General features: G+C 55.9%; 2 protein-coding genes across 5 annotated transcripts in view; both read right to left on the bottom strand.

Moving 5' to 3' along the window:
- Positions 1-1412: 1412 nt before the first annotated feature.
- PHYHD1 (phytanoyl-CoA dioxygenase domain containing 1) lies at positions 1413-12872 on the bottom strand. 2 transcript variants are annotated; one of them, XM_030293860.1, is made up of 11 exons: positions 12776-12872; positions 9856-10011; positions 6726-6801; positions 6536-6583; positions 5451-5506; positions 5265-5327; positions 4553-4574; positions 2949-3077; positions 2733-2849; positions 1583-1709; positions 1413-1480 (listed from the first exon to the last, which is right to left on the bottom strand). In XM_030293860.1, the coding sequence occupies exons 1-11, from the start codon at positions 12806-12808 to the stop codon at positions 1435-1437; spliced, it is 873 nt and encodes a 290-aa protein (XP_030149720.1). In that variant the 5' UTR covers positions 12809-12872; the 3' UTR covers positions 1413-1434. The 2 variants fall into 2 exon arrangements, with proteins under 2 accessions (XP_030149720.1, XP_030149721.1); XM_030293861.1 differs by lacking the exons at positions 1413-1480; positions 1583-1709 and adding an exon at positions 1948-2008.
- Positions 12873-17185: 4313 nt separating this feature from the next.
- LRRC8A (leucine rich repeat containing 8 VRAC subunit A) overlaps positions 17186-26292 on the bottom strand; it is a 28893-nt gene continuing 19786 nt past the window's right edge. For all 3 annotated transcript variants that reach the window (XM_030293844.1, XM_030293846.1, XM_030293845.1), the window contains 2 exons: positions 23399-25563; positions 17186-18121 (listed from right to left, as the gene is read on the bottom strand). In XM_030293844.1, the coding sequence (XP_030149704.1) occupies positions 17846-18121; positions 23399-25555 (2433 nt within the window). In that variant the 5' untranslated portion in view covers positions 25556-25563 and the 3' untranslated portion in view covers positions 17186-17845. The remainder of the gene's footprint in view (positions 18122-23398; positions 25564-26292) is intronic.

The raw sequence follows: 26292 nt of genomic DNA, 5'->3' as shown, positions 1-26292 counted from the left end.
AAGTGAGGACCACAGGCACCTCCAAGGAGGCGGCTCTGCCTGGGCATCTCCATGCTCTACCATAAGCCCAATGTTACTGACCTCGTTCAAGGAAGCTTAGAAACGTGCGCTGTTAGGTGAAACCTCCCAATTTTATAAAAGTTGTTTAAAAAAAAAAAACGGGCGCCTGGGTGGCGCAGTCGGTTAAGCGTCCGACTTCAGCCAGGTCACGATCTCGCGGTCCGTGAGTTCGAGCCCCGCGTCGGGCTCTGGGCTGATGGCTCAGAGCCTGGATCCTGTTTCCGATTCTGTGTCTCCCTATCTCTGTGCCCCTCCCCCGTTCATGCTCTGTCTCTCTCTGTCCCAAAAATAAATAAACGTTGAAAAAAAAAATTAAAAAAAAAAAAAAACCCACAACACTGAGGCCCAGACAGAAACACATCTGCAGTGTAGAATCAGCCGGTGGCCCCAGTTTGCAGCCTCTGGCCCAGCGCCCGGCGGGGCCGGGTCTGGGTTTGACAGTTGCTCCTGCGGAAAGTCTACGTGCCCGCCAAGCATTCCCAGCGAGAGGGACCGTGGAGGCCTAACCTGGCCCCGTTGACTGCACAAGTGGCACATGGGGCCCAGAGAGAAGAAGGGCCTGGCCTGAGACCGGAAAACAAGTTGGTCACAGAGCCAGGACCAGAACCTGGGGCTGTAGTCCTAGCCCTGGTCTTCTCCCCTCCCCCAGCAAGGAGTCCTGGGGAGCACAGAGGTCAGAAGCACGGGCTCTGGATCAGGCTGACCTCGCTGAACCACCGGACAGCGGCACGACCGCAGGTCAGTTAAACTTCCCACCCCTGGTGTCAGCTTCTTCGTCTCTAAGTGCCGACGGGAAGAGCACCTAACTGGGAGCCGTGGGGACACAGATAAAGCGCGTGCAGCTCCTGGCGCATGAACGCCCACTAAATGTTACGGTTGTTGAAATCATGCAGACCTCTCACCGGGCGGGGCTGGGGTACCTGGGATGATTTTCAGCAGGGCTCTCATCTTGAAAGCGAGGCTGTTTGGGAAAGAAGGATCGAGAAGCTGTATTCAGAAGTCGCTTTTATTGAACGTCCTGCACCGTAATAATCAGAATTCCCTCTGAGAGGAGAGAACAGTGGGAAGCCGGCAGAGAAGCAGCCAGAACCCTTTCGTAGTAACAGGCTGCCTCCAGGGGGAGGTTGGGTTGGGGCAGGGGAGAGGAAGAGGAGACAGAGGTCTCCGGAAAGCCATGCGGTGCAGGCTCCTGCTGCCCGCCTGCCACCTCTCGCCTGCCTGTCTGCAGGGCCGAGGGGCACAGACCCTGGCAGGGAGAAAGCACCGGAGGAGAGACTCGACGTCCCCTTCGCAGCTGGGCAGGGAGGCGAGGTGCTGGTGCTTGCCCGGCTGCAGCTTCGCCCGGACAGACGGGGCCCGGCCCCGAGAGGATGTTTAGGTATACAGGGGGGGAAAGGGGAGCTCAGCTGTTGGCTGGAGCCTGCGGAGACAGAGAGAACCTTGAGGTGCCAGAGTCACTTCTCCCGGCCTCCAGGACCTCTTGAGGAGCCTGTCCAGGGCACACACACACCCTGCCACCTACCAGTTCTCCGGGCTCCAGACGGTGCCCAAGGCCTCCATGAGGTGGAAAGTGTAGGCATGGCGTGAGTGGTCCGAGAGGTTCTGCTCACTCTTGTGCACCACCTCTCCGTGGATTAGGATGAGGGCCCCTGGCGGGAATGCAGCAGCAGGTCAGGAGAGGGGACAAAGGGCACTCCTCCCTCTAGGGGCTCTGTGGCCCGTTCATCCCCATTCCTGTCCCTGAAAACTCAGGGCCCTGCAGCCTGCCCCAGGGTCGGAGGCTCCCCTGGGATCAAGTCCCTTCTGCTGTGACCTGGTGCCCTCGGCAAGCCTTGGCAAGGGTGTCCCCTTCTGTGGTGTTCGCAGGACCAGGCAGAAGCGTCTGTACTATGCCCGTCAGCTGGGACCTTGCGAGCAGATGCCGGGCTGGACGTCTCCTTTCCCTATTCTAACAGGAACAGCGGCATCTGGTCAGCATCTACTGTGTCCCACATCATCTATACGTCATCCATCTCACGGACTTCCCCGCTTTACATTTGGGGAAACTGAGGCTCAGAGAGGTTCAGTCATTTGCCCCAAGAGACAGCCCGGAAGTTGCAGGGTCTGGATGCTAGCCTGATCTGGGAGGCCATGCTGTTTTGGTTCGTTCCGTTTTGAAGTTTTCTTTCGTTAGGTCATCTCTGCACCCACATGGGGCTCGAACTCATGACCCCAAGATCAAGAGTAGCATGCTCTTGGGGCACCTGGGTGGCTCAGTCGGTTAGGCGTCCCGACTTCAGCTCAGGGCATGATCTCGCGGTCAGTGAGTTTGAGCCCCGCATCAGGCTCTGTGCTGACAGCTCGGAGCCTGGAGCCTGCTTCAGATTCTGTGTCTCCCTCTCTCTCTGCCCCTCCCCTGCTCGCGCTCTGTCTCTCTCTGTCTCTCAAAAATGAATAAACGTTTAAAAAAATAAATAAATAAAGAGTAGCACGCTTTTCCAACTGAGCCAGCCCGGCACCCTGCGAGGCCTTGCTGTTAAATCAGGCAACTTTGAGACTTCCCAGTACCTGTCCAGCCCGGCCTCCCATTCTGTGGCTTCACAGCCCTCGGGTGAGCTGGGTGGGTCAGAGCAAGCACAGACCCACAGGCGTGGCCCCAGAGCCTGCCACCCTGCCGCCGGCATCCCACCTACCTCTCCGCACTGGTGTGGGCACAAAGAGGCTGTTATCCCGGGCAGGCTCAGACCCAAGGAAGCTGGTGACAGGTATCGAGCCAGCAGGGGCCCGGATCAGCCTTCTGGACACCCCACCTGCAGGTCAAGGGGGAGCCTTTAGCCTCTCTTTTTCTCCAAGTCTCTCTGCCCTCGGGGGTGGGATACGAGTGGGCAGGGCGAGACCGGTGTCCTTACTGGTGTGGGAGCCCGGGATGAACCAGAGGCAGCCATTCTCCAGCGTGGCATCCTCCAGTGCTATCCATATGCCCAGCAGCCGGCCCAGGGGCTCCGTGTACAGGAAGGTGGCGTCCTGGTGAGGAGTGACTGCAGCAGCACCCCCCGCCCCCCCCGCCCCGGGCGTGAGGAACCTGGCCCACCTCACCTTGGCCTTGTTCCCCGCTCCCTGGTGCTCTCAGAGCCCTGCAGCCCGAGCCTTCCCGTGGTCGGTTGGAATCCCAGCGCTTCCTGGCATAGAGACTGAGGGCACGAGACTTCGGCCCTAGATTGAAACTTCAATCTCTAAACCTTGAAGCGGCCTCGACAATAACCTACCTCACAGAGTCGCTGGAGGATCCCACGAGAAAACGTGTGAAAAGTGCTTAGGACAGGGCCGGACGCTCTAATGGCTACAAAGTGGCTGTGATTGTTTAATCCCAGCCAGGCAACTAAGGTCACTGTCCTTAACCAGGACAAGCATCTCCAGCCACCAGATGATCCGCTGGTGTAAGACTGGGGAGTTGGGCGCGAAAGGAGAAGAGGCGGTATGACTGGCCCCCAGCCACATTTTAACCCCCTCTGGATGATACTGGGCCCCAGCCAGGATGGAGGGCTGCTGAACAAAGGACTTCAGTCTGTGGGTGCTAGTCTCCCTTCCTTCCTTCCTTCCTTCCTTCCTTCCTTCCTGGGGAACTGTGTGTTTGCTGAGCACCAAACTTGAAGAGGGACTTGGACAATCCAGTGTCCAGAGCAAGGTGTCCTAATGGCAGGCACTCCAAAGCATTTGAGGGAAGGGCCACTGAAGGAAGTACAGGTGCTGAACTCAGGGAGGGCCTGCTCGCCCCTCGGGCTGAACGGTGGGGAGGAGCCGGTGGTCACAAGGAGGCTGACTTGGGCTCACGTGAGGAAGGAAAGGGCTGGCTGTGAGGGGATGAGCCCCCTGTCACTGGAGGTATTCAAGCAGAAGTAGATAATCGCCCACAAGGGAGGCCACAAAGGGTATCTATGCATCCAGAGGGCTTTGAAATTAGATGGGCAATTTCTCTGTTAAATCAGTCCTCCAGGAGGGGCGCCTGGGTGGCTCACTCAGTTAAGCACCCAACTTCAGCTCAGGTCGTGATCTCATGGTTCATGAGTTAGAGCCCCGAGTCAGGTTCCATGCTGTCCACGCACAGCCTGCTTGGGAGTCTCCCTCCGCCCCTCTCCCACGCGCGCGCGAGCGCGCACACTCTCTCTCTCTCTCTCTCTCTCTCAAAATAAATAAGTAAACTTAAAAGAAAAAATACAGGCTCACAGGTCTTTGCAGCCCTGCTGCCTAACGGTCTTAGGGCCTGGGACCCTGGGATCTGTATTTTTAACCAGGTAGGGATTGCTCAAGAACCCAGGCTCGAGAACCACTGTGCCAAGGGCCCCAGGACACCCTCCCAACCAACTATTCCACAAAGGAACCGAAGGTAGCTTCTCCTTCCTGCCCCAGACTCTTGCCCATGGACATCTCCCCAAGCACCATCCCTCCCAACCACTAATGTCCCAGATCTCCCGCGGTGGCCTTTGCTGGGCCCCACAGCCTGTTCTCCGCTTACCTTCGCCACCAAGATGAGGTTGCTACAAGAGAAAAGAAGGGCCAGTGAAGCCGGGGGCGGGGGTGGGGGTGGGGAGCAGGGGCCACTCTGAGTTTTGGGGGATGCTCTGACCCGGCCACAGGTGTTTACCTCCAAGGATTTCACACCAGCACCCAGCTATGGAGTACCCACCATGTGCCAGGCCCAGGAGGGCCGCAAAGAGAAAAACCACGCTGCCTGGCATGGTGCTCTGAGTCTGAACACACACGTGCCTACCAAGAACAAAGCCGAAGGGAAGGACAGCAAGAGGGGCTGGGGCCCAGGCCTGAGGTTAAGCCTCTCAGCCCAGCCAGGGTCAGCGATGGGTCCCTCTCTTCCCAGGGGAACACTGGAAGACTTCTTGGAGGAGGTGGCATTGAGCTGGGCCTTGAAGTTGGGAGCAGAGCATTTCAATGGCAAGAGAAGGGAGAAGAGAATCCTGGGGGTCTCCTTGCCTCCTGCCACCAGATTTTAACTGAGCACCGACAAAGTGCCAGGCAAGTGGCACAAAGTGCCAGGCAAGTGACGACAAAGTGCCATCACCCAGAGGAGACGGATTTTGCACGTTCTCCTCAAAACTTAGTAATTCTTCAGGGAAGCAGCTTTTTGGCCCTTCGTAAGGAGGGGCTTGATGTGAGTACTCTGCGTACATTACAGAGGGTAAACTGAGGTCTGGGGAGGACAGGGAGCTCACCTTGAAGATGTACATGCTCTGCACCACCACGGGCATCTGGAGGCCCAGACTTTTGGCTAAGGCCTGGAAGGGGGCAGAGGTCAGACTTCCAGCCTACTCTCACTCACATCTGGGCCACCCACCTGCCCACCCCCCCTCACCCTCACCCTCACCCTCACCCTCACCCTCACCCTCACCTCTGCTCACCTGCACTTTGGGAGAGTGTGTGACACTCCTGAAGACAGGGTCATGGGCATGCAGAGCTGTAGGACAGAGGTGGGCTGACCAGCCAGTCCCCAGCCCCCACACGTCCCTCTGTGCCTGGTCCCAGGCCCCCAGACGCAGGCCTCACTTGGACTTCTCACCCGTCGCACACATTAAGCTTTCTGCTTGTTTATAACCAAGGGATGGGCCCACGATGCCTGCACCTCACTCCACCCAAGACCTTATTCTTGACCTTCCAGCCATCTGGGAACCCCACTCCAGACCTGGCTCAAAGGGGCCTGGAACTTGGTAGCAATCTCAGTGCTGCTACTTACCCTAAGCTACTTCGAGTGACCATTTATCTCCTACAAGCCTCAGTTTCTCCTCTGTGCCGCAGATCCAGAAGACCAGCCCAGCCTCCCAGGCTACCACGAGGCTCGATGAGCGAATGCATTTGCAACGCCAGGCCAGGGCCTGGCACGGAATACCCGGACGTCTCACTCTCCGCTATTATTGTTGTTGTTACAAAGAGTGAGAGCTGAGCACACTTAATGCCACTGAATTGTATACACGAAGATGGTTATGATGGTAAATTTTATATTACATGTATTTTGCCACAATTTTTTTTTTTACAAAGCTCCCATGATATAACTTCAAGCTTAAAAATAAGTGGTCCGCAAAATAAATCATAATGTACGATCCCGAAAAAAAAAAAAAAAAAGAGGGCCTCATAGCTTCATTTTTGGGTCTCAGAATAGGGGCCATGTCAACATGTTAGGTGCTCCTCGAGGAGGCTCCAGGCAGCAGTGGGATCCAGGAGTCCCCCCATGCCCGGGGCCTGGATCATCCCCAGGCCGGGCAGCAGAGTTGAAGGGTCTGCATGTGCGGCTCTGGGGGCCCCTCCTCCCAGTGCTGTGGTGGCAATGTCGTGTGATTAGCGTCATAAGGCCAGAAGAGCAGGTCCAGAGGGAAGCTGCAGCCACAAATGCCATTTGCCGGGCCACTAACTTCCTGTGAGCTTTGGGTTAGGCCCCTACATTCTTCAGGCCTCAGTTTCCCCGTTTCCTTTTCCCGGCGTGCCTGCTTACCGTGGCCAATCTTGTTGACGGATTTCTCGGGAGGGACCAGGAAATCTCCTGTAGCACAAGGAACAGGTAAAGACAAAAAAAAAGCTGGAGTCCACCCTCCCCTGGGCAGCCGGCCTCAGCGCCCACCCAGCCCTGGGGGGAGACACCCCAGTGCCGCCCTTCTCACACCTCTGGGACCCCAGCTCCGAACCTTTCTCATCAAAAACGCCTTTCTCAAAGAAGAATCGAATCTTGTCGCCACTGTTCCAGAAATAGTCTCTGTTGTCCTGTGGAGAGGGGACATCAGAGGGACTGAGAGAGCATCACGGGGTCAGAGAGAAGGGGACACTCATGCTTCCTAACCCCACAGGGCTGCAGATCCCACTGGTGCTTCTCACACTCGCCCACTGAGGCACAGACAGTGAACAGGAACCCCGGGTGCCCCGAAGCACTGTCAGACGCCACAAGCATAAAATTTCTCAGAAACCTCTTAATTAAGTCACATGATTCCTATGCTCGATATGCTATGATTCCGAACATAGACACTGTAACCAAATAGCCTTGGGTCCCGGGTAGCCTTGGATCACCTATTTTTGCCTTTCAATGCCTCAGTTTCGTCTTCTGTAAAGGGAAATAATAGAACTGACCTCCCCTGGATTGTTGGGGACTTCAGCCTCTACAGGCTGAATCTTACAGTAGTTGAGAGCCCAGACCCTAGAGCTAGAATACTTGGGTTCAAATCCCAGCTCTGCCATGAGGTGCTGTGTGACCCCCTACCGCATTACTGAACCTCTCTGGGCTTAGTTTCCTCCTAAAATATAGATGTTATTAAAAGTATCCCATAGGGTGTAGAGATTATGAATTGGCATACATAAAGCACTAGAACAGTCCTTGGAATATGGAAAGTGCCACATGAGTATCTGCTTTTATTATTATCATTACTACTGCTGCTGCTCGAGGGAAAACACTCAGCAAGGGCGTGGCTAACTGCTTGATGAATATAAACTATCGCTCATCTTTTTCTGTTTTCTTAACAGCCTCTCCTTGTTAATGTTAATATGTTTTAGATTTCTTAGCATCAGAAGACAATGGTGCTTCAGGAAGATGCGTGATGTTTTTTTTTTCCTTACGGTTTTAGCTACCCTTGGCTACCATCATATAGATCTCCTACCTTCCTAGGTGGCGGCACAAGTGGAGTTGAGGGCACCCACCACCCTACCTGGGTTCTCCACGTGGCACAGCCCTCCCCCACCTGCCCCTGCTCCCCTCACTTGCGTACATCTGCTCTCACGCGTGCCTGTGGGGCTCTGCTGTGACTTGCCTGACCCTTTCAAGCCCTTCCCACCGAACACTATATGGGTTTTTTCCCCCAACATTCTTAAGTGTTCCGTATCAGGATCGGGGTGAGGGAAACAAGTCAGGGAAGCATAACTGATAATAATAATATTAAAGATAATGGGGACACCTAGGTGACTCAGTTAAGCATCTGACTTTGACTCAGGTCATAATCTCATGGTTTGTGGGTTCGAGTCCTTCGTCAGGCTCTGTGCTATTAGCTTGGGATTAGCTTGGGATTCTCTCTCTCCCATTCTCTCTGGCCCTCCCCCACACTCTCTCTAAATAAATAAATGAATAAGCTGAAAAAAATAAAGATAATGAAGCTAAACATGCCAAAGGTTCTGCTTAAGTTGTTAATTCACAAGGGAACCAGTAAGATGTTCAAAGAATTCTAAGAAGCACATACAGATAGGCAATAACAAATACTGAAATGAATTTGCAAATGGATGTGAAACGGATCGATTGGCAGGGCAATGATTCCATTCTTCTGGACCCAGTTCATACCCATTTCTGTGGACGTTATTGCCAGCTTTTTTTTTAATATTTCATTTATTTTACTTTTTTTTTTTAATTTTTTTTCAACGTTTATTTATTTTTAGGACAGAGAGAGACAGAGCATGAACGGGGGAGGGGCAGAGAGAGAGGGAGACACAGAATCGGAAACAGGCTCCAGGCTCTGAGCCATCAGCCCAGAGCCTGACGCGGGGCTCGAACTCACGGACTGCGAGATCGTGACCTGGCTGAAGTCGGACGCTTAACCGACTGCGCCACCCAGGCGCCCCTTTATTTTACTTTTTTAAAGTCATCTCTACATCCAACGTGGGACTTGAACTCACATGCTACCAACTGAACCAGCCAGGTGCCCCCATTATTATCAGTTCTGTACAACTCACAGAGTTGGAAAACTGGACGGGACATTCATTGATCTTTTTCCTTTTAATGCCCATTTCAAAGTCTTTGACAAGATCAGCGGTGAATACTGAGGGTTTACCAAGTCCCAGGAACTGTGCTGAGCTCTTTGCAAGCATTATAAACCAAGATACATACACTTTATTCTCCCATCCCCCCCAACCATTCCCTGCTCTCTAGAACATTCTCAGAAGGCAGCTTAGAGAGCACAAGATCGGCCCCCTCACTCCTTGGAGTCTTTTGAGTGACCGGTCTCTGGACACTGGACCTCCACCTCTGCTGTCCCCATCTACATGGCTGGGGTGTGGCCGAATGAAACCTACTATTTGGAGGAAATTATCATTCTGTAACCCTTTGCCCTTCTCAAGTGCCCCAGCCCCACTCCCTGGGTGGCAAGTCTCCCGGCCATTGTAATTCCCCATATGTCCACCAGATGGCAGGAGCTCCTCAGCGTGAACGAGCCCCGTTAATGAGCCCAGACCACAGCTTTGGCTTGAAGGCCACACCACAGGCAGGCTCCCGAAGGGTTAAGCAAACTGTGCGGGAGAACCCCTGAGTCTCAACTTACCCATCTCAAACTGCATTGAGTCCTATTAAGTCACAAGGGGTGGTGGGTGAAGAAGCTGAGTTTCTAGTCTCACTGGGGGGATAAGGCTTACACAAGATAGGTTCATCAGAATCGCTTGGCTCCTTCTGGGTTGCTGGCCCCAAAGGAGGCCCTTGTGGCAGGAGAACTACTGAGGAAGTACAGCAGAGCAGTGAACAGCAAGGACGTGGTATCAGGCAGATCTGTGTTCAAATCCTCACTCATGAATTACTAACAACATGGTTTGGGGCAAGTGAGCCAACCCTCATTTTCCCCACCTGTCAAATGGGGGTAATAATACCAACCTTATAAATCCAGAGTGAGAAGCGAAGGAAATATGTACAGAAGGCACTTAGCCTGGCACGGGGAGGGCTCAGGGCCTGATTTGTTATCAGAACAAGCCCATGGGCCTTGGGGCCCTCCCTTCCACACTGCTGCTGGCTGAGGACTGAGCCCCACATCAAAGACCAGATACTGTTCTCACAGATCCGATGCCCCAGACACCTACCAGGACCTTCAGCTGCTCGTCCTGGGTGGAAAATATCGTGCGGCAGTGGAGAGGGACATCCATGTTGGCCACTAGCTCGCCAATCCTCTGTTGCATGGCTACACATTCATCCGCTGACAAAAATTCGTCCAGCACCAGGAAGCCATCCTCCTGAAACTGAAGGCAGGAAGGAAATTCAAGCTTCTCCCTGTCCTCAAACGCTCTTTCTTTTTCTTTCTTTCTTTCTTTCTTTCTTTCTTTCTTTGTTTCTTTTTGAATGTTTATTTTTGAGAGAAAGAGTGTGAGTGGGGCAAGGGGTAGAGAAAGGACGACACAGAATCCGAAGCAGGCTCCAGGCTCCGAGCTGTCAGCACAGAGCCCGATGCGGGGCTCGAACCCGCGAAGGGTGAGATCGTGACCTGAGCTGAAGTCAGACGCTTAGCCGACTGAGCCACCCACGTGCCCCCAAACGCTCTTTACGAGGACTGGCTTGGCCCCCTCCCTCAAACCCAAAGCTGTCTGAAGGCAGGACCCAGTGCCCTGTTCGTGGCTCTGTTTCCCCATCCCCCGACCCCACCCTGGAGCCATGGGGTCTGAAATCCAGGGAGGAGCACCCAGTATTGGTTGCTTGAATGAAGGAAGGAGGAAGGGGAGGTGTCCCTATCCTTCCTCCACCAGTGGGCTTGGACCAACCTCATTCATTCATTCAACTGAAATTTACTGAGCATCTATCTACCACGTACCAGACACGGTTTTAAAAGCTGGAGGTACAGGGGCGCCTGGGTGGCGCAGTCGGTTAAGCGTCCGACTTCAGCCAGGTCACGATCTCGCGGTCCGGGAGTTCGAGCCCCGCGTCAGGCTCTGGGCTGATGGCTCAGAGCCTGGAGCCTGTTTCCGATTCTGTGTCTCCCTCTCTCTCTGCCCCTCCCCCGTTCATGCTCTGTCTCTCTCTGTCTTAAAAATAAATAAACGTTGGAAAAAAAAAAATTTAAAAGCTGGAGGTACAGTAACCAGCAAGCCAGCCACAGTGCCTGCCGTCCTGGAGCTTACAGTCTACCGAAGGAGGCTGATGTCAGACAAACCAGCATGCAGGGGGATGTGCTGTCACAAATGGCGTGCAAGGAGGGAAAGGGCAGATTCAAGAGCTAAAGGCAGAAAGTGTCTCATGGAAACCAAAATTGGGGAGGGGGGGGACAGAGCAGGGCAGCAGCTCTGAGAAGGTGGCATTTAAAGGGCACCAGCAGGTAATGGGAGTTGGAGAAACAAGGATGAACATTCCAGACCGAGGGAGCAGGGTGTGTGAAGCCCCTGATGGAGCAAAGTGAGGGTGGGGACAGAAGGGACACAGGAGGGAGGTGGGGGCCAGGGCAGGCAAGGAGGTGGGCTTTGTCCTGAATGCAGTGGGCAGCCAGGGGGCAGTTAAAACAGCTAGCTTATTCAGATTTGCCTCCAGACCTCTTGTTCTGTGGCTGTTGAGAAGGTTAAGACGAGAGAGAACGTGTCTATGTTTGCTTGCAGACCATTATAAAGTTTTAATGTTGGAAGTCACCCCTTGAGCCCACTGTGAAGTGTCTGATTCCCAGTCACTGACTTCCCCATTCCCTCCCTCACATCCCCCAAGGATGCCCGGTTCTGGTTCTGGCTTCCACGTGTGGGACACGGGGACATTTATGACCACTCCTCATGGGCCCTCTTGTCTCTAGGCAGCTCTACGTGACAGACGCTTAACCCCCCCATCAGTATCCAGCTGAACATTTCCTCCTTGGGAACTGGGTCATCCACAGCAAACTGTGCGTCCCTGTGACCCAGCAGATACACTTGGTCTAGAACTTCCTGAGATAGGAGGATGGGGGCTTAGCAGATAGGGGAGCAAAGATGTTTGTATGGGGGTATGCACTGAGGCTTGTGTAATGAGAGCAATAAATCAGAAACAACCTAAATGCTCAGCACAGGGAGGGTCATTCAACAAAGTATGTTTTATCTGTCTGGAACACAACACAGCTGACAAAAATCATGTGGCAGAAAAATATTTACTGACACGGGCATATGTTCCTGATAGACTGGGAGACGGAAAAAAAAAAAAAAAGGTGAAGACAAATTAGTATTTTAGCCCTTGTGAGATCTTGGGTGAGTGTTTTCCCCTCTTTGGCCGTCAGACCGTCAAATCCAGTAGTGCCCACTTTATAAAACAGAGCAGTAGCTATTATAATGGACTTTTAAAGATTCTAGGCCTGTATACCAAAATACTAAGTCTCCGCATAGGAAATTACAGGTGGTTTTTCATTTTCTTCTTTGAGCTTTTTGGTATCTTCCGGCATTTTTCTCGTAATCAGGAACAAACAAGGGTCACGATTTTTAAGCCTGGGTCACTCTTATTCTCAAGGGTTAGCCTTTTGTGTTTGACACTGTGCAAATGCAGTGGAGGGGGGAGGGGGATGACCCCACCCCCCACGTGGGGCCCTGACTCTGCCATTCTGCCCCAGGCTTCCTTGGCTCTTGGGCCCTTCCTCCTTGGCTCTCAGGGCCCAGGCCTGGCCTGGCTGATCTTTATTCCTTTTTTTAAAATTTATTTTTATTTTTGGATATAATTTACTGTCAAGTTAGCTAACATACCTTGTGTGCAGTGGGTAGGTTCCCATGATTCACTGCTTACATAAAACACCCAGTGCTCATCACCCAACAAGTGCTGATCTTTATTCTTTATTCTGGTTTCGGTCACACATACACATTCCCACCACACCCCTGTCCTGCGGCCCTGACGCCCCCGGCTGTGTGCGCAGAAGTTAAAGGTCCTGGTTGGAAACTGACCACTCTGGGTTTCAGTTTCCTCTTCTGAAAAAATGGCAGAGGGTAGGATTGAGTTCCCAGGGTCTACTATAGTTCCAGAGGCACCCCCAACACTTACTTGACCCTCTCGGACCCCCACCCTGCAGGCCCCTACCTTCTGGAGCTGCGAGGAGCTCAGGCAGGCCATGAGGACGAGGCAGGTTCCTTGGGTGATGTGCCGTGCCCCAGGCTGGAGAAGAAAAAGTACACAAGTCCAGAGGTTAGAGGGGCAGTGAAGGTGGGGCAAGGAAAGGAGAAGGGGGCGGGGACGGGCACAGTAGCTGGAGGCCTGGGAGGCCTCGGAGGATTTAACTCTTGCCTACCTAAAGGAAACCCAATCCCAGCTCTCCTCCCCCAAGCACACATAGGCCAGCCTGGACCCCCCCCCCCCCCCCGACTTCTGTGCCTGGTTGGGGCCCTTGCCTCTGACCCAGCTCAATACCCTGGGTCCATCCTCCCAGTTAATCCAGGATTAGCCCTTTTCAATCTCCCTCATGGTTTTTAACAGCTCCCTCCCAGGTTCTTTCCAGAAACCACCCTACTGTGACTGCTTACCAGGTGCCTAGAAATTGGATTCCAGGAGTGTCAGGGCAAAGAAAGAAGCTGGGTAGGCAGGAGGACCCCTGAGTCCCAGACCAGCCACCACCACTCACTGTGACCTCTGATGAATGTCAGCCCCTCTCTAGACTTCACGTAAGGATTAGAAAGTCCTCAGGCTACCAGCGTCAATATGGGGTGGGGTGGGGGTGCAGGGTGGGCCTGGGGGATCTGCACGGCAGACTGGTCAGATTGGGCCAAGTGGCTTTACTTTCCAAAGGTGGAAAAGGTCCTCAGAGAATTATCTGGGCCCCTCCCGGCTCTGATGCTCTGAAATTCTCCTAGTCTTGGGAGGATTAAAGGAGGGGGTAGGGGTCAGCCTATGGCTCAGAGGAGGATAGCAGATAAAAGGGAATCTTAGCAGAAGGGGCTAGGGGCTCCTGGCTGGCTCGGTTCAAAGAGCTTGCAACTCTCCATCTCTGGACTCTTGATCTCTGGGGTGTGAGTTCAAGCCCCACACCGGGTGCAGAGATCACTTAAATAAACATTTTTTTTAATTTTTTTTTAACGTTTATTTATTTTTGAGACAGAGAGAGACAAAGCATGAACGGGGGAGGGTCAGAGAGAGGGAGACACAGAATCTGAAACAGGCTCCAGGCTCTGAGCTGTCAGCACAGAGCCCGACGCGGGGCTCGAACTCACAGACCGTGAGATCATGACCTGAGCCGAAGTCGGCCGCTTAACCGACTGAGCCACCCAGGCGCCCGAAACATTTTGTTTTTTTAACGTCTGTTCATTTTTGAGAGACAGAGTGTGAGCCGGGGAGGGGCAGAGAGGAGACACAGAATCCGAAGCAGGCTCCAGGCTCCGAGCTGTCAGCACAGAGCCCAACACGGGGCTCAAACTCACGAACCTGAAGATCATGACCTAAGCCAAAGTCGGACGCTTAAACGACTGAGCCACCCAGGCGCCCCTACATAAATCATTCTCCGAAAAAGAAAAGGGGGGGAGGGGGCTATGGAGTGGGGGGCTGTGTCTTCAGAATGAGGAAGGGAAAAGCTCTAGGTTCCTCTTCCCCACCCCCCAGGCCGCAGACGTTTGGCGTCTCAAGTCTGGCTGGCATTGTGGAGACCAGCCGTCCGAACAGCACCCACCAGACCTGCTCAGCAGCTAATGGGGCCATTCTGGCTGCAGCTTCCGAAAGCTGGCCGCTGGACTTCCCTGAAATGACGTTTTCCTGAATGGTAAAGGGACAGACTGTCTTGGCAGTGAGCATGGGGACATGAGCTCAGCCTTTGGGAGCCTTGGGCCCAAGTCGTGTTTTCTGGGCCACGGCATTGAGAATAGAGGCTTGGTGTCGATTCCCGAGGGCCAGGAGAGGGTGGCCAGGCTCCTGAGAATGGAGAAGAGGTTCTGAGGAGCCAGGCTGGGGGAGCAGGGCAGGCGGAAGACAGAACCATGCAGGAGATACAGGTGAGAGGGAGCTCACTTGAGGCAGGGCGCATTCCCCACCGTCCTGGCCCCATGTGATGCAGTGGCCCGAAAATACAGACACCGACCATGTGCCAAGAGCATAGTAAGGGTCCGATCCTGCTGGGCTAGCAGCTTCCCTGGGAACCCCCACCAAAGGCTTGTAGTGGAGCTCAAGGAGACAGACCGGATCTCAGTCCAGGCCTGGGCCCTGCGTTCCCCATCCTTAATTTGGGGATAACATAAATACCTCTCGTAAGGAGGAAGCTCGGTGCTTTACCTCTGATGAAGAGTTTGGCACAGGGCCTGGCATTTACTAAGTACTTACCAGCTGTTCACCAGAAGTTAGCAGGGGCTGTTCTGGGTGGAATGTGAGGATATTTTTATTTTATTGTTGAACTTCCCCCAGTTTTCCAAACTGCTGTTGTAATCAGAGGAAAGACTACCACTGAGGTTTGGAGCCTAGAGCCCAGGGGGGATGGGAGGAGGAGGGGATGGACCTCCCAAGATTTGTTCATTCATTCTGCTCAGGCTTTGGGAAGTGGGTTTGCATTGTGGTTTTTCCCAAAAGCTAACCAGCTCCAGATGCAACACTCCTCTTTCTGGGGTCGCTGGGCGGCCCCAAGGCTGGATGGGGGAGCGGGGGTTGGGAGGTGCCAGACCAGACAGGAGGGGAAAACACCTCCACCATGGCGATACAGGAGGGTCTCCGAAGGGATCACAGCCCACCAAGCAGCAGCTAAGGCCTCATCGCTAAGATCCAATGGCCTTTCTTCTTCACCAAAAGCCCCCTGCCCTGGGTCCCCAGGTCGGCCCAGCGTAAGCCTCACTGGTCCAGGTGGACAGTATCAGTTATTGGGCACTAAAAGCCAGGCCCTCTGTTCAAAACTCCACCTGCCACATAATTGTCACCAGTAAGCCTCAGAACAGTCCTGCAAGGTTGCCAACGCTAGTCTGATTTTACAAACGAGGACTCTGTGGCCCCACATCGGATAAATGGCAGAGCTACGATTTGAAGGCAGCTCCGTCCTTGACCCCTGCCCCTTCAGCAGGCTCCCAAGGGGCCAGGAGCCGGTCAGGTTCTCTGCAGTGACTGGCCGCCCCACCTCTGAGGAGCCCAGGGGAATGGCTGTTAGGAATTACAAGGGTCCCTGTGAGAGCACAGAGTGGAAACGCCCATTGCATAGATGGGGGTATGGAGGCCCTGGGAGGGAAGGGATCGGTCCGGCTTTGTGCAGGGATAACAGAGCTGGGACAAGGATGGAGAGTATTCCAGTGCCCCCACGCCTTCCCCCGCCAAAGCTCACGGAGGTCCAAACCACAGGCAACTGGGCGGCCGTGGGATCCCCGGCCTGGGCCACACCAGACACGCAACAGACGCTGCCTCCACGGGGCTTGCGGTCTCCCCCGGCAGGGAGAGGGGCGGTGAACCACCTTCTAGGTGCCCATCGGTGGCTGTTCCACAAACTAGTCCACAGGGCCCAGCAGGACTCAGAGAGCTGAGGGAAGCCCCCCCACCCCCCCCCCCGCCACGACACAGAGACCTCCAAAGGCTACTTTCTGTTATAGATTTATTTGATATTTGAACCGAGTCTACAAGTTCAGACCCTCATGTAACGGATTGCTTCATGGTCGTCAAAGGCTAGTGTGCATTATTTCTGAGGATTACATCCGCCGATATGACGCAGGAAACACAAATGGACAGACAAATGGACGTAATCATTAAAGACAAGAGACGCTAAAACGTGCCTTAGTGTCCAAGTGATTGATCTAAGGGGGGGGACCCTTCTAACGCGGGGACCCCGGTGACTGATCTAAAGTGAGGTGGCTTCCAGCAACCAGGTGCTGAGGGGGCTGTGTGTGCCAGGCACCCGGGACAGAAACTGGAACTAAGACCTGGGGAGCCCACCCTCCCAGCAGCGACCTCCCCACCCACGACCCCGCCTCCAAGTGTCTCTTCTTTAGGACCAGGTGATGACAGGGCTGATGTCAGCAGCTGAAGCTAGTGGTGGCACTGGGCAAAGTCGTGACACGTGAGGTGGGAAAGCAGAGTCCGGGCGAGGTAGCTCCTCCTGGCTCTTTAACACTGAGACGAGGGACGGGACGATGGAGCACCGTTCATCCGGGGATTAGCCAACCCGAGTCTCCTCCTTTCTTGGCAGCTCTAGAACATTCCCTCTGGCCAACAGCCACAGAAATGAGTGCCTGCCAAGATACATGGAGGAGAAAGAAAACAAGACACCAAAAAACAAAACAAAACAAAACAAAATTCCCCGTCCTGGGAGAGGAGAGGAACAAACAGAACTCCTGGACCGAGGTCACGCCAGACTCGGAAGACATTCGGCAGCCTGCACCCGGGGGGGAGGAAATACAATTCTGTGTCTTGCTGCTCTGCTCTGAAGCTGCCATCCTGCCCTGAGACCCCAACTCACTGGCCTTCACTGTCTTTTTTTTTTTTTTTTTTAGTTTTTTTCTTTTTAATACCCAAACCATCAATTTTCAAAGCTTTAAAAAAAAATTTCTTTTTCTTTTTCTTTTTTTTTTTTTTACTTAAAAAAAAAAAAATCTAAAACTGATGAGGCAAGCCCCAGGCCTGGCCTTTCTACCCGGCGGCCTACCGTCCCCTGGGCCATACCGCCAGAGCCCGTCCCCCGCACCAAGGGTGGGGGAGGGGCGACTATCCACAGCTGGTTCTCCCTGGACCACTCTGCTCAAGTCTGGGTGGGTACCGCCGGTGGCATCACCAAAAAAAAGAAAAAGGGACACTGCCCACCCTTCCTTCAACACCTCCCCCATCTGAGCTGGACTTTCTTGGGAATGTAGAAGTTATCCGGAGGGAGGGGTGGGAAGTGGCGAAAAATAAATACCAAGAGCTAAGTAGGTGTCCCTGGGCCTTTGGCGGCAGAGATGGCCTCCAGGGAAGAGGCTCTGATTGTCCAAATACTGCACTCTACGACTTAGGTCTCTGATCTCCCCGACAAGGCGCCCGCCCTGGGGGGCATGAGTCTCGAAGGAGAAAAGGGGCCAGCCCCTCAGGTACTGTCCTGTCGCTGCAGCCCAGCCGACGTCCAGCCCCGGGCTCCTGGCCTGGCTGAGACCTGGCTGGTTGTCCCTGGGTGCCTGGGTCCCTGGGTCCCAGGGCTCCTCGGTGGCCCCGTGCTCAGCCGTCCGCCAGTGCTCAGGCCTGCTCCTTGTCAGCCCTCCACAGCCGCTCCTTCACCTCGGGCGGCAACGTGTTGAACAGGTCCTCCTCCACCACCAGGCCGCTGCGCTTGAGCAGCGGGCACTCGCCCAGCTCCACGGGCAGACACTCCAGCCGGTTGCCCCGCAGCTCGATCTGGGTCAGGTTGGTCAGCTCGCCCACCCTGGAGGGCAGTGACTGCAGAACGTTGTTGCCCAGGTGCAGCGCCCGCAGCTTCCGGCACTGGAAGAGTTCCGGGGGCAATGCCTCGATCTGCAGGGGAGGAGCAGAGGGCCCGAGTGAGGGGCACAACACAGACCCGGGGCCTTGGCCAAGGCTTCTCCCCGCTCCCCCGGCACCAGTATCGTCCCGCCCGAAGCCCAGCTGACTCCCACCTGTACTTGGAGACTCATTCCGTACTCACCTCTTCCGGGAAGCCTTCCCCGGCCTCCCGGGGAACCTACGGCCCCCACGGCCCCCAGGAGCACCAATCCCTCCGTGGGGAAGCTGCTCGGCCACCGGTCACTCCTGGACTGTGGGCTCTGGGAGGGCAGGATGGGGGCCACCTGGGTCCCCACTGTCTCCCAGCACCTGGTCCCCCCGCACATCACAACAGCCAGGCCAGCTACTCTACTAACCGCTCCACACCCCCTCCACTGTCCAGGCCTCACCTGTGGGTCTTGCCTGATTTAAGAACAATTTATGAGGGGTGCCTGGGTGACTCAGTCGGTTAAGCGTCCGACTTCAGCTCAGGTCATGATCTCACCGTTTGTGGGTTCGAGCCCTGCGTCGGGCTCTGTGCTGACAGCTCGGAGCCTGGAGCCTGCCTCGGATTCTGTGTCTCCCTCTCTCTGTCTCTCTGCCCCTCCCCCGCTCAGCTGTCTATCTCCCTCTCAAAAATAAACGTTTAAAAAAAAAAAAGGACCATTTAGGAAAGGGAGAAGCATGCCGAGAAAACTGTATGCCCTGAACTGTTGCTGAGAACTGGAGACAGTGTGCCAGTATGGGTGGGGACCCCAGCTGTGTCACTTCCCTGTCCTGGGCCTCAGTCCCCTCCTCAAGTGACACTCTGACCATGAGTGCCGGGAGCCCCGTATCGGCCATTCCCCTCCTATTTTGCAAAATCTGAATAATGGGCAATGCCCACATGCAACTTCCTACACACCAGGCTCGATCAGAGCACTGATACTTTTTTTTTTTTTAATGTTTATTTGTTTTTGAGAGAGAGAGAGAGAGCGAGCGAGCGAGGGCCCAAGCAGGGGAGCGGCAGAGGGCGGAGGACAGAGGATCCAAATCAGGCTCCACATTGACAGCGGAGAGCCTGATGTGGGGCTCAAACCCATGACCCTCTGCTATCTGTCCACACCATCGGTGGAGCAAGGAACAAACGGTGGAGCCCACATGGGGACCTGCTGTGTCTCTAGGTGCACAGGAAAGGCCGCACAAATGCCACCTCCCTCCCTGCCCTTCTGTGAGGAATCAGCTATAAACACGGTTCTTACTGAACCTGTTTTTGCCAAAACAACCTCCTTCAGGTACGAGGGGCAGGAGGCACCCCACTCGATCCCGCGTGAGGACGACGGAAAGACTGTTCAGTAACCTCTCTGAGGCTGCTCTGTCCCCATCCCCATTGTCCTGCTGAGGCCTGGAGAGGCGAAATGCAACGTGTCCGAGACAGCACAGCCAGAAAGGTCAAGAGAGGATGTGAGTAAGCCTGGCTTCCTCTGATTGGAGCCTGTGCTGTGCTCCCATTGTGCCAAATACGGCGCTCCCTGCCAGTGTAGCCCTGGGCAAGTCCCTTTCCCTCCCTGTACGTCAGTTTCCCCCTCTGTATAATGAAAGGGTAGGACTGGAAACGCATGTCGCCTTCAACGTTCTGTGTCTGAGGATGCTTTAAAAGAGACTCCTGCCCCAGGCCTCCCAAACCAGCCCCCGTTGTGCCCAGCGGTCAGGGATGGGGCCAAGGTGGCTTCCAGGTGAGCAGGACTGACGCTGAGGGACATGACGGTCAGAGGGATGATGGGAAGCGGGCTCTGGCAGGACTGGGGGGGGGGGCCGGAGCCCCCCAGAGAGCCCGCTCTCCACCACAGTGGCCTCTTCTGACGACTCAATGGTCAGGGAAGCGTGAGAGGCCTGGCCCAGTGAGTGGCACAGCTGGGGTTCACGTGCAGAACTGCCTCCCTAAAACACCACGTCCCTGGAGCACCCCTGCCCCATCCAGTGAGCTCTCTCCACGTCCCACAGAAAAAAGGGAAGGTCCCTCCAGTGGCTCGGCGCCCCGCCACAGCCACCCCTGTCCTTGGGCCTGTCCTTCTTCCCGAGGTGTCACTCAGCTGCTGAAGGGTCGAGGTCCTTTCCCATCACCCCGATCCTGCCCTCTCCTATGGCCCAGGGACCTCAGTGGCTCCACTATCAGCACTGAGGTGCCCTCAAGTCCCGCCAGTCTTTGAAAAAAAGCCCCTCCCAGAAGCCTCTGGGGTTGCTCCATGGCCCTCCACCCCTCCCAGCAAACCATCTGGACAAACACGGTCTCTTGCTTCACTGTGATCCAGCTTCTGCCCCTGTCCACCCCTGAAACTATCCGGCCAGAGTCACCAACAGTCCCTCCTAATCCGTTGGACCTGAACCCATTCTTTCACCCCACTGTCCCGCGTGCCGTAAGCCCACACTCTCCTGCCTGGTCTCTTTCGCTTCCACCCCAAAGGCTTGGGCCAGACTCCTCTCTCCCTCCATCTTCTCCCCAGTGATCTCGACAAGGACCTGTCTTCACGCAGGAGCCTGGGTGGGCACAGGGCGGATTCCCTGGGCTTCAGGCTGACTCAACATGAACATCCCTTGGATGTCCCAGGGGCGCCAGACCCTCAACATGGGACATACGCTCTCCCCTCTGAAACCCAGTGACTCCCTCTACATCCCGTTTCAATGGCCCATCTTCCCAGGCAGCCAAGTGAGAAACCCAGAGTCACTCGGAGCTCTCCCCTTGTCCCGCATCCGATCCAGCCCCATCCTGCGGATTCTGCTGCCAATGTCTCTCCACCCGCAGCAGCCTCTGTCGCCCCCCCGCCCCCCACCGGTGGCTGCACCTGGGTTTTCTGCCAGCTCTTGACCTCGCTCATCTTGTCCCTCAAACCCACAGCCTCACACTGCAGCAAGATCAGTCTCTCCCAGTTGTAAGTTAGGTCGTTCTTTCATCCACTCAATCAACCAGTATCTGGCAAACGTTTCCTGTGTGCCAAGACCCACGTCACCAGACAAGGGGCACAGGGACGATCTGATGGAGACAAGGAAGAACAACAGGACTCTCCTACCAACCCTGGCCTCAGGCTGCTCCTCCCCCATGGACAGAACCTACTGGACTCTCCCCTTTCCTCTTCATCTGGCGGACTCCTCCTCGTCCTCAGGGCCAGGTGACATGTCCCTTCCTCCAGGAGGCCCTCCTGACCTAAATCTGGGTTGAGGCCGCTCCCGTGTGTGCCCAGGAGGCTCCAGATGGGCAGCCAGTGGGCCTTGTTCGTCCCTGTGTCCCCAGCACCTTGTCCCATGCTAGGAGTGCTTGAAAAGCATTTACCAAATCAATGAAAGAATGAATAAATGGATTTGTGGACAGATGAACACCAGTTTTCCGTGTCTATTCACATGACTTTAAACCTGGGAAAAGAGCAGCTAAGGGCCTGAGCCAGGTCACACCCACCCCTCCCTGTCCACCTGCAGCCCCAGGGGCGGGGGTGCTCACAAAGGAGGAGGAGAGGGGCTCCAGCTTGAAAGGATGGGCCTGACCAGGATCCTGCCCAAGTGAATTTTTTTACAGAGGCCTCTGGCATTCCAGGGGCGGAGACAGGATGTGATTAAACAGTGTGCTAAATAGGGCTGCAGAGGGTCTCCTTCCTCGGGACAGCAACAGCGTGCCTGTCTGCCTGTCGCCAGCTCCTTTCCTGAGGGGTGACCTCAGCCAACAGGCACGACCTAATAGGCCTGCTAGGGGTGAGCAGCGGGGGTTAGCGGATGGAACTTCGAGCCAGGCTGGACGTCTGCTGCACCCTCCATCAGGAAGGAGGGCCCAGCAAGCTGCCCCACGCCACCCCCCAGACAAAGGGTTGTGAGATGCCTTAGTGGACCCAATTCCAGGGGCAATCTGGCCCCCACACTGTGCTCTCGGGGAGCCGCTTGGTCCCCCTCCACGTATTAAAGGAAGTGTTGGGGTCTGTCTGGTGCTGCCCAAATGTGGCTTCTCCCCAGAGGTCCAATTTTCCTGATCAGTGGCCTGTCCCAGGCCATGGGGGCAGATTCTCCAGTGAGGCAACCTGGGACATGACCTTCGCCCTTGTACGCTCAGTCATGATTTGGGGGAGGAAGACAGGATTTGTCACCACCCCTGATCTATGGAAGCGTCAGGTTGGTTTGTACTGAGAGAGGCTTAGGGAGGAGGAGAGGGGGACCCAGACCCTTCAATCTGAGTGACACTGGAGAAGGTGTGTCCTTTCCTGGGGCAGGGGCATTTCAGGGACTGCCTGAAATGAGAGAGCTCCTGCCGGGAGCTTCATGCCCTGCAAAGGGTGGGCCGCTTTGTGCCCCTGGCCACAGGGCGGCGCAGGGATGGTGTCCGAACCAGGTCTCCAGAGTCTGCACTCCTGGCCTGGGGCTCCCACCGCCACCTGCCTCACTGCCAGTCAGCAGAGACCAGGAATGTGTCACCCTCCTGCAGGTGCGCAGGAGGGGCGGGCAGGGGGAGGTCCTTCCAGTGGCTGTGGCTTTGCTTGCACTACAGAGACCTGACCACAGGGCCACAGGAGCACCCTGCCCTCAACTCCACCCGCCTGCCTCTGAGAAGGGGCCCTTGGGTGGGGGGCTTCCCTGGGCAGGCGAGGGGCTAGCACACAGGGCTACCAACGATTTGTAGCCCTCCAGGGCATCGCCTCCCACACTGCTGGCCTGAAATGGTTTGTACAACTTCCTCTCCAAAAAGGCAGGTGGCGACAAGCCCGACTGTGCCCTCTACCACCCCAAGACCCAGAGGGGGAAGGGTGTGAGCAGCGCAAAGAGTTGCAGAAACCACCCGGTTTCGCCTCGGTGAGCACCAGCCACCCACGGTTTCTGTCTCCAGTGGATCCAGACTGGCCCCTCGACTCCAAATGCGATCTAGAGCCAGCTCCAGGCTGGGTCCTGCCTCCCACAACCCAGCCCTCGGACCTCCTGCCCCAGCACACCCCTGCCTATAAGGAACGTGCCCCGGGTCCCTTCAGGGACAGACCACCCCCACCCCCCCAACCTTACCACACCAGCCCTCCCGACAGAAGGACTCTGCAGCATCCTATGGCAAAGACAGGCTCCCAAGCCCAGGTCGGCAGGACTGGCCCGGGGCCCGGGAATCTGTATTCCCAACAAGGCTCCTCCCGGGTGCTTCTGGGAACCACGGGGGCGGGGGAGGACCGCCAGCCCAGGAGCCTCAGGCCATCCCGACCACCCCGAGACACGGAGCCTCCTGAACACCTCCCCCTCCTCCGCCAAAGGCCTCCGCCGGGCCCCCCGCGGAGCCACGGCCAAGCCACTCACCCGGTTGGCCGTGACCGCCAAGTTCTGGAGGTTCTGCAGGAGGCCGATATCGGCGGGGAGGAAGGTCAGGTTGTTGTGGCTGAGGTCCAGGTAGCGCAGCTTGCGGCAGTAGAAGAGCTGGGTGGGGATCTTCTCGATCTTGTTGCGGTTCAGATAGAGGCGCTCGAGGTTGGTGAGGTTGCCGATCTGGATGGGGATGTAGGCGATGTGGTTGTACCACAGCTTAAGGCAGGTGAGGCGGTGCAGGTGCTGGAAGCTGATGATCTCCTCGATGGTCTTGAGGTTGTTGTCCTTGAGGTCGATCTCCTGCAGGTTGTGGAGGCTGAAGATGGAGTGTGGGATCCGCTCCAGGTCGCAGCGGATCAGCTCCAGCTCGGTCAGGTTCACCATCTTCTTGAGGCTGTTGAGGACGATGAGCTTGGTGCCCTCGTTGTTGATGGACAGCTTCTGCAGGTGCACGCCCACGTCGGTGACCACCTGCGGCAGCTTGCTCAGGTTGCTCTTGAGCCGCAGCACCTTGAGGCGCTTGAGCTCGCGCAGCCCGTCGATGACGATGTAGCGGTTGTTCTCCGCGCTCAGGTTGCCCGTCAGATGCAGCTCCTCCAGGGTCTTCAGGCTGTAGATCCACAGCGGGATCTCCTTGATGTCCGTGAACTTGATGTGCAGGGCCCGCAGGTTCTCGCGCAGGAAGGCCAGGGCGGGCGCCTCGATCTTGGCCGCCGTGTGGTACAGCCACAGCTCCTTGAGGCCCGTGAGCTGGGCGATGCTGGGCGGGATGGTCACGTCCGGGATCAGCTCCAGCTTCAGCACCTCCAGCTCCACCAGGTCGAACACGGTGTCGGGGATGCCGCTGAGCATGAACAGGTGCAGCTCCAGCTTGTCCTGCGCGTTCTTGGTGAGCCGCTGCCGCAGCTTGTCCAGCGTCCACTCGTTGTTGAGGTTCAGCTGCCGCAGCTTGTTCTCGCTCACCTCCGACAGGAAGACGGCGAAGCGCTTCGAGTAGAGCGGGTCGTACTGGTCGATGAGGTGGAGCATGAAGGCGAAGTCGTTCTTGACGTCGGGGATGTCGCTGTAGCTGCTCTCCTCGCGGATGGACTCGAACGAGTACTTCTTGAGGGAGCGCCGCAGCATCCACCACAGCGTGTACATGCAGATGAGGCCGTAGAAGATGACCAGGCTGATGTAGAAGGACGCCAGGATCTTGAAGAGCGTGGCCAGCGGGTGGGCACAGCGGTAGGTGCGGTAGCCCGTCAGGCTCTCGATGTCCACGGTGCAGTCCACGTCGAACTTGATGTTGTGCACGTAGTAGACGGTGTAGCAGATGATGAGGATGAACTTGACCACCTTGATGATGGTCTGCCGCATGTAGAGGCGGTACACGATGTCCCCCTCCTCCACGTGGGTGCGGAACTTCTTCACCTTCTCGAACAGCGCCTTGGCCTGCTCGCCCTCCTTCTTGTCCAGCACGCCCGTCTCCGAGCGGTCCACGATGCCCTGCTCGATCCGGGACTTGGTCCGCTGCAGCATGGGCACGGTGGCCTCCACGTCTTCGCTGACCGTCGACGACTTCTTGTCCATGGAGCCGTTCATCTTGCTGAAGGCCGGCTTGGGGTCGCTCTCTTCCACCACCGTCTCGGACAGGGCGCGTGTGGTCCAAGGCGAGTCGAAGCACTTGAGCAGGATAGACACGAAGTGCTCCAGCTTCGAGCTCGTGCGCGGAAACTTGAACCAGAAGTTGCTGCAGGCCAGGAAGATGAGCGTGTGCAGGAGCACCAGGTAGGGGAAGTACTTGGCGAACCAGTGCAGGCGGTTCTCGTAGCACACGGCGTCCACGTAGTTGTACTGGTGCCGGTCCAGGTCGTACTTGATGCCCGTGGGGCCTGCGCCGGGGGTCGGCAGGACCGTGGAGTTGGGGTAGGTGGGCTCTGGGCCAGGGGCTGCCCAGCCCCGGAATGAGTCGTTGCAGGAGTCCTTGGTGACCCACTTACAAGGCAGGCAGATCATCTTGTCCTGGGTGACCTGCAGTGTGCCCCCAAAGACCGCGATCATCAGCATGACAATGGAGATGTAGTCGGTGAACACGTCCCACCATGGCTTCAGGATCCGGTAGGCTGGCTGCGTGTCCGCAAAGTAGCGGAGCTCTGTCACTGGAATCATGGTTCAACCTGAAAGGGACCCACAGGAGGGGGTTACCACAGGGCGGCCTGGCTGTCTGGGACCCAGGAGACGGCGCACCCATCGTCCAACATTCCACCTTGAGTCGGGCTGGGAGTCACAGCCTTGCCACGCACAGGGTGGCCCACCGATCAGCCTCTGTCCAGAACTATGTGGCCACCAGGCGGCTGGGACACCAGCACAGGGGAAGGCAGGTGGTCTCCGGACTTAGCAGACGTGAAGACCAAGAACTGAGGTGGGGACCCACGCCGACAGATGGCTAAGGTGGCCTCGCCCTGCATTCCAGCAAGACCATTTGGGAATTCCTGTCCCCAGGCTGCATCCTATTAACGATCAGACTGACCAGAGGGGCTTGTTGAAAACTCCCAGTTCACTTGGAACCAGGGCCGTGATGCTGCCCCAGTGACCCGAAGAGGTTTCCTCCAAATGTGGGAAATCCCAATGGAGAAGAGGGGGCTTGATGTGAACTCACTTTTTTCTTTTAAGTTTATTTATTTATTTTTGAGAGAGACAGAGACAGCGTGAGCAGGGGAGGGCCGGAGAGAAAGAGAGAGAGAATCCCAAGCAGGCTCTGCATTGTCAGCACAGAGCCCAGTGAAGGGCTCGAACTCACAGTGAGACCATGACCTGAGCTGAAACCAAGGGTCAGACGCTTCACCGACTGAGCCACCCAGGTGCCCATGAACTCACTTTTGTAAGACAAATAGGGAAATTCAAAA

This window comes from Lynx canadensis, chromosome D4 (genome assembly GCF_007474595.2).
Source record: "Lynx canadensis isolate LIC74 chromosome D4, mLynCan4.pri.v2, whole genome shotgun sequence".
Taxonomy (NCBI): Eukaryota; Metazoa; Chordata; class Mammalia; order Carnivora; family Felidae; genus Lynx; species Lynx canadensis.
Note: the sequence above shows the minus strand (reverse complement) of the source record. Positions and strands in the feature narration are given on the sequence as shown.

Bases quoted from the DNA above. Each gene is read 5' to 3' on its own strand.
- PHYHD1 (XM_030293860.1), bottom strand. From the start codon at position 12,808: ATGGCCTGCCTGAGCTCCTCGCAGCTCCAGAAG. The intron at 10,012-12,775 runs GTAGGGGCCTGC...TCCTGCCTTCAG, and splicing joins GCTCCTCGCAGCTCCAGAAG to TTTCAGGAGGATGGCTTCCT. The intron at 5,328-5,450 runs GTGAGCAGAGGT...GCCCCCTTCCAG, and splicing joins CACACTCTCCCAAAGTGCAG to GCCTTAGCCAAAAGTCTGGG.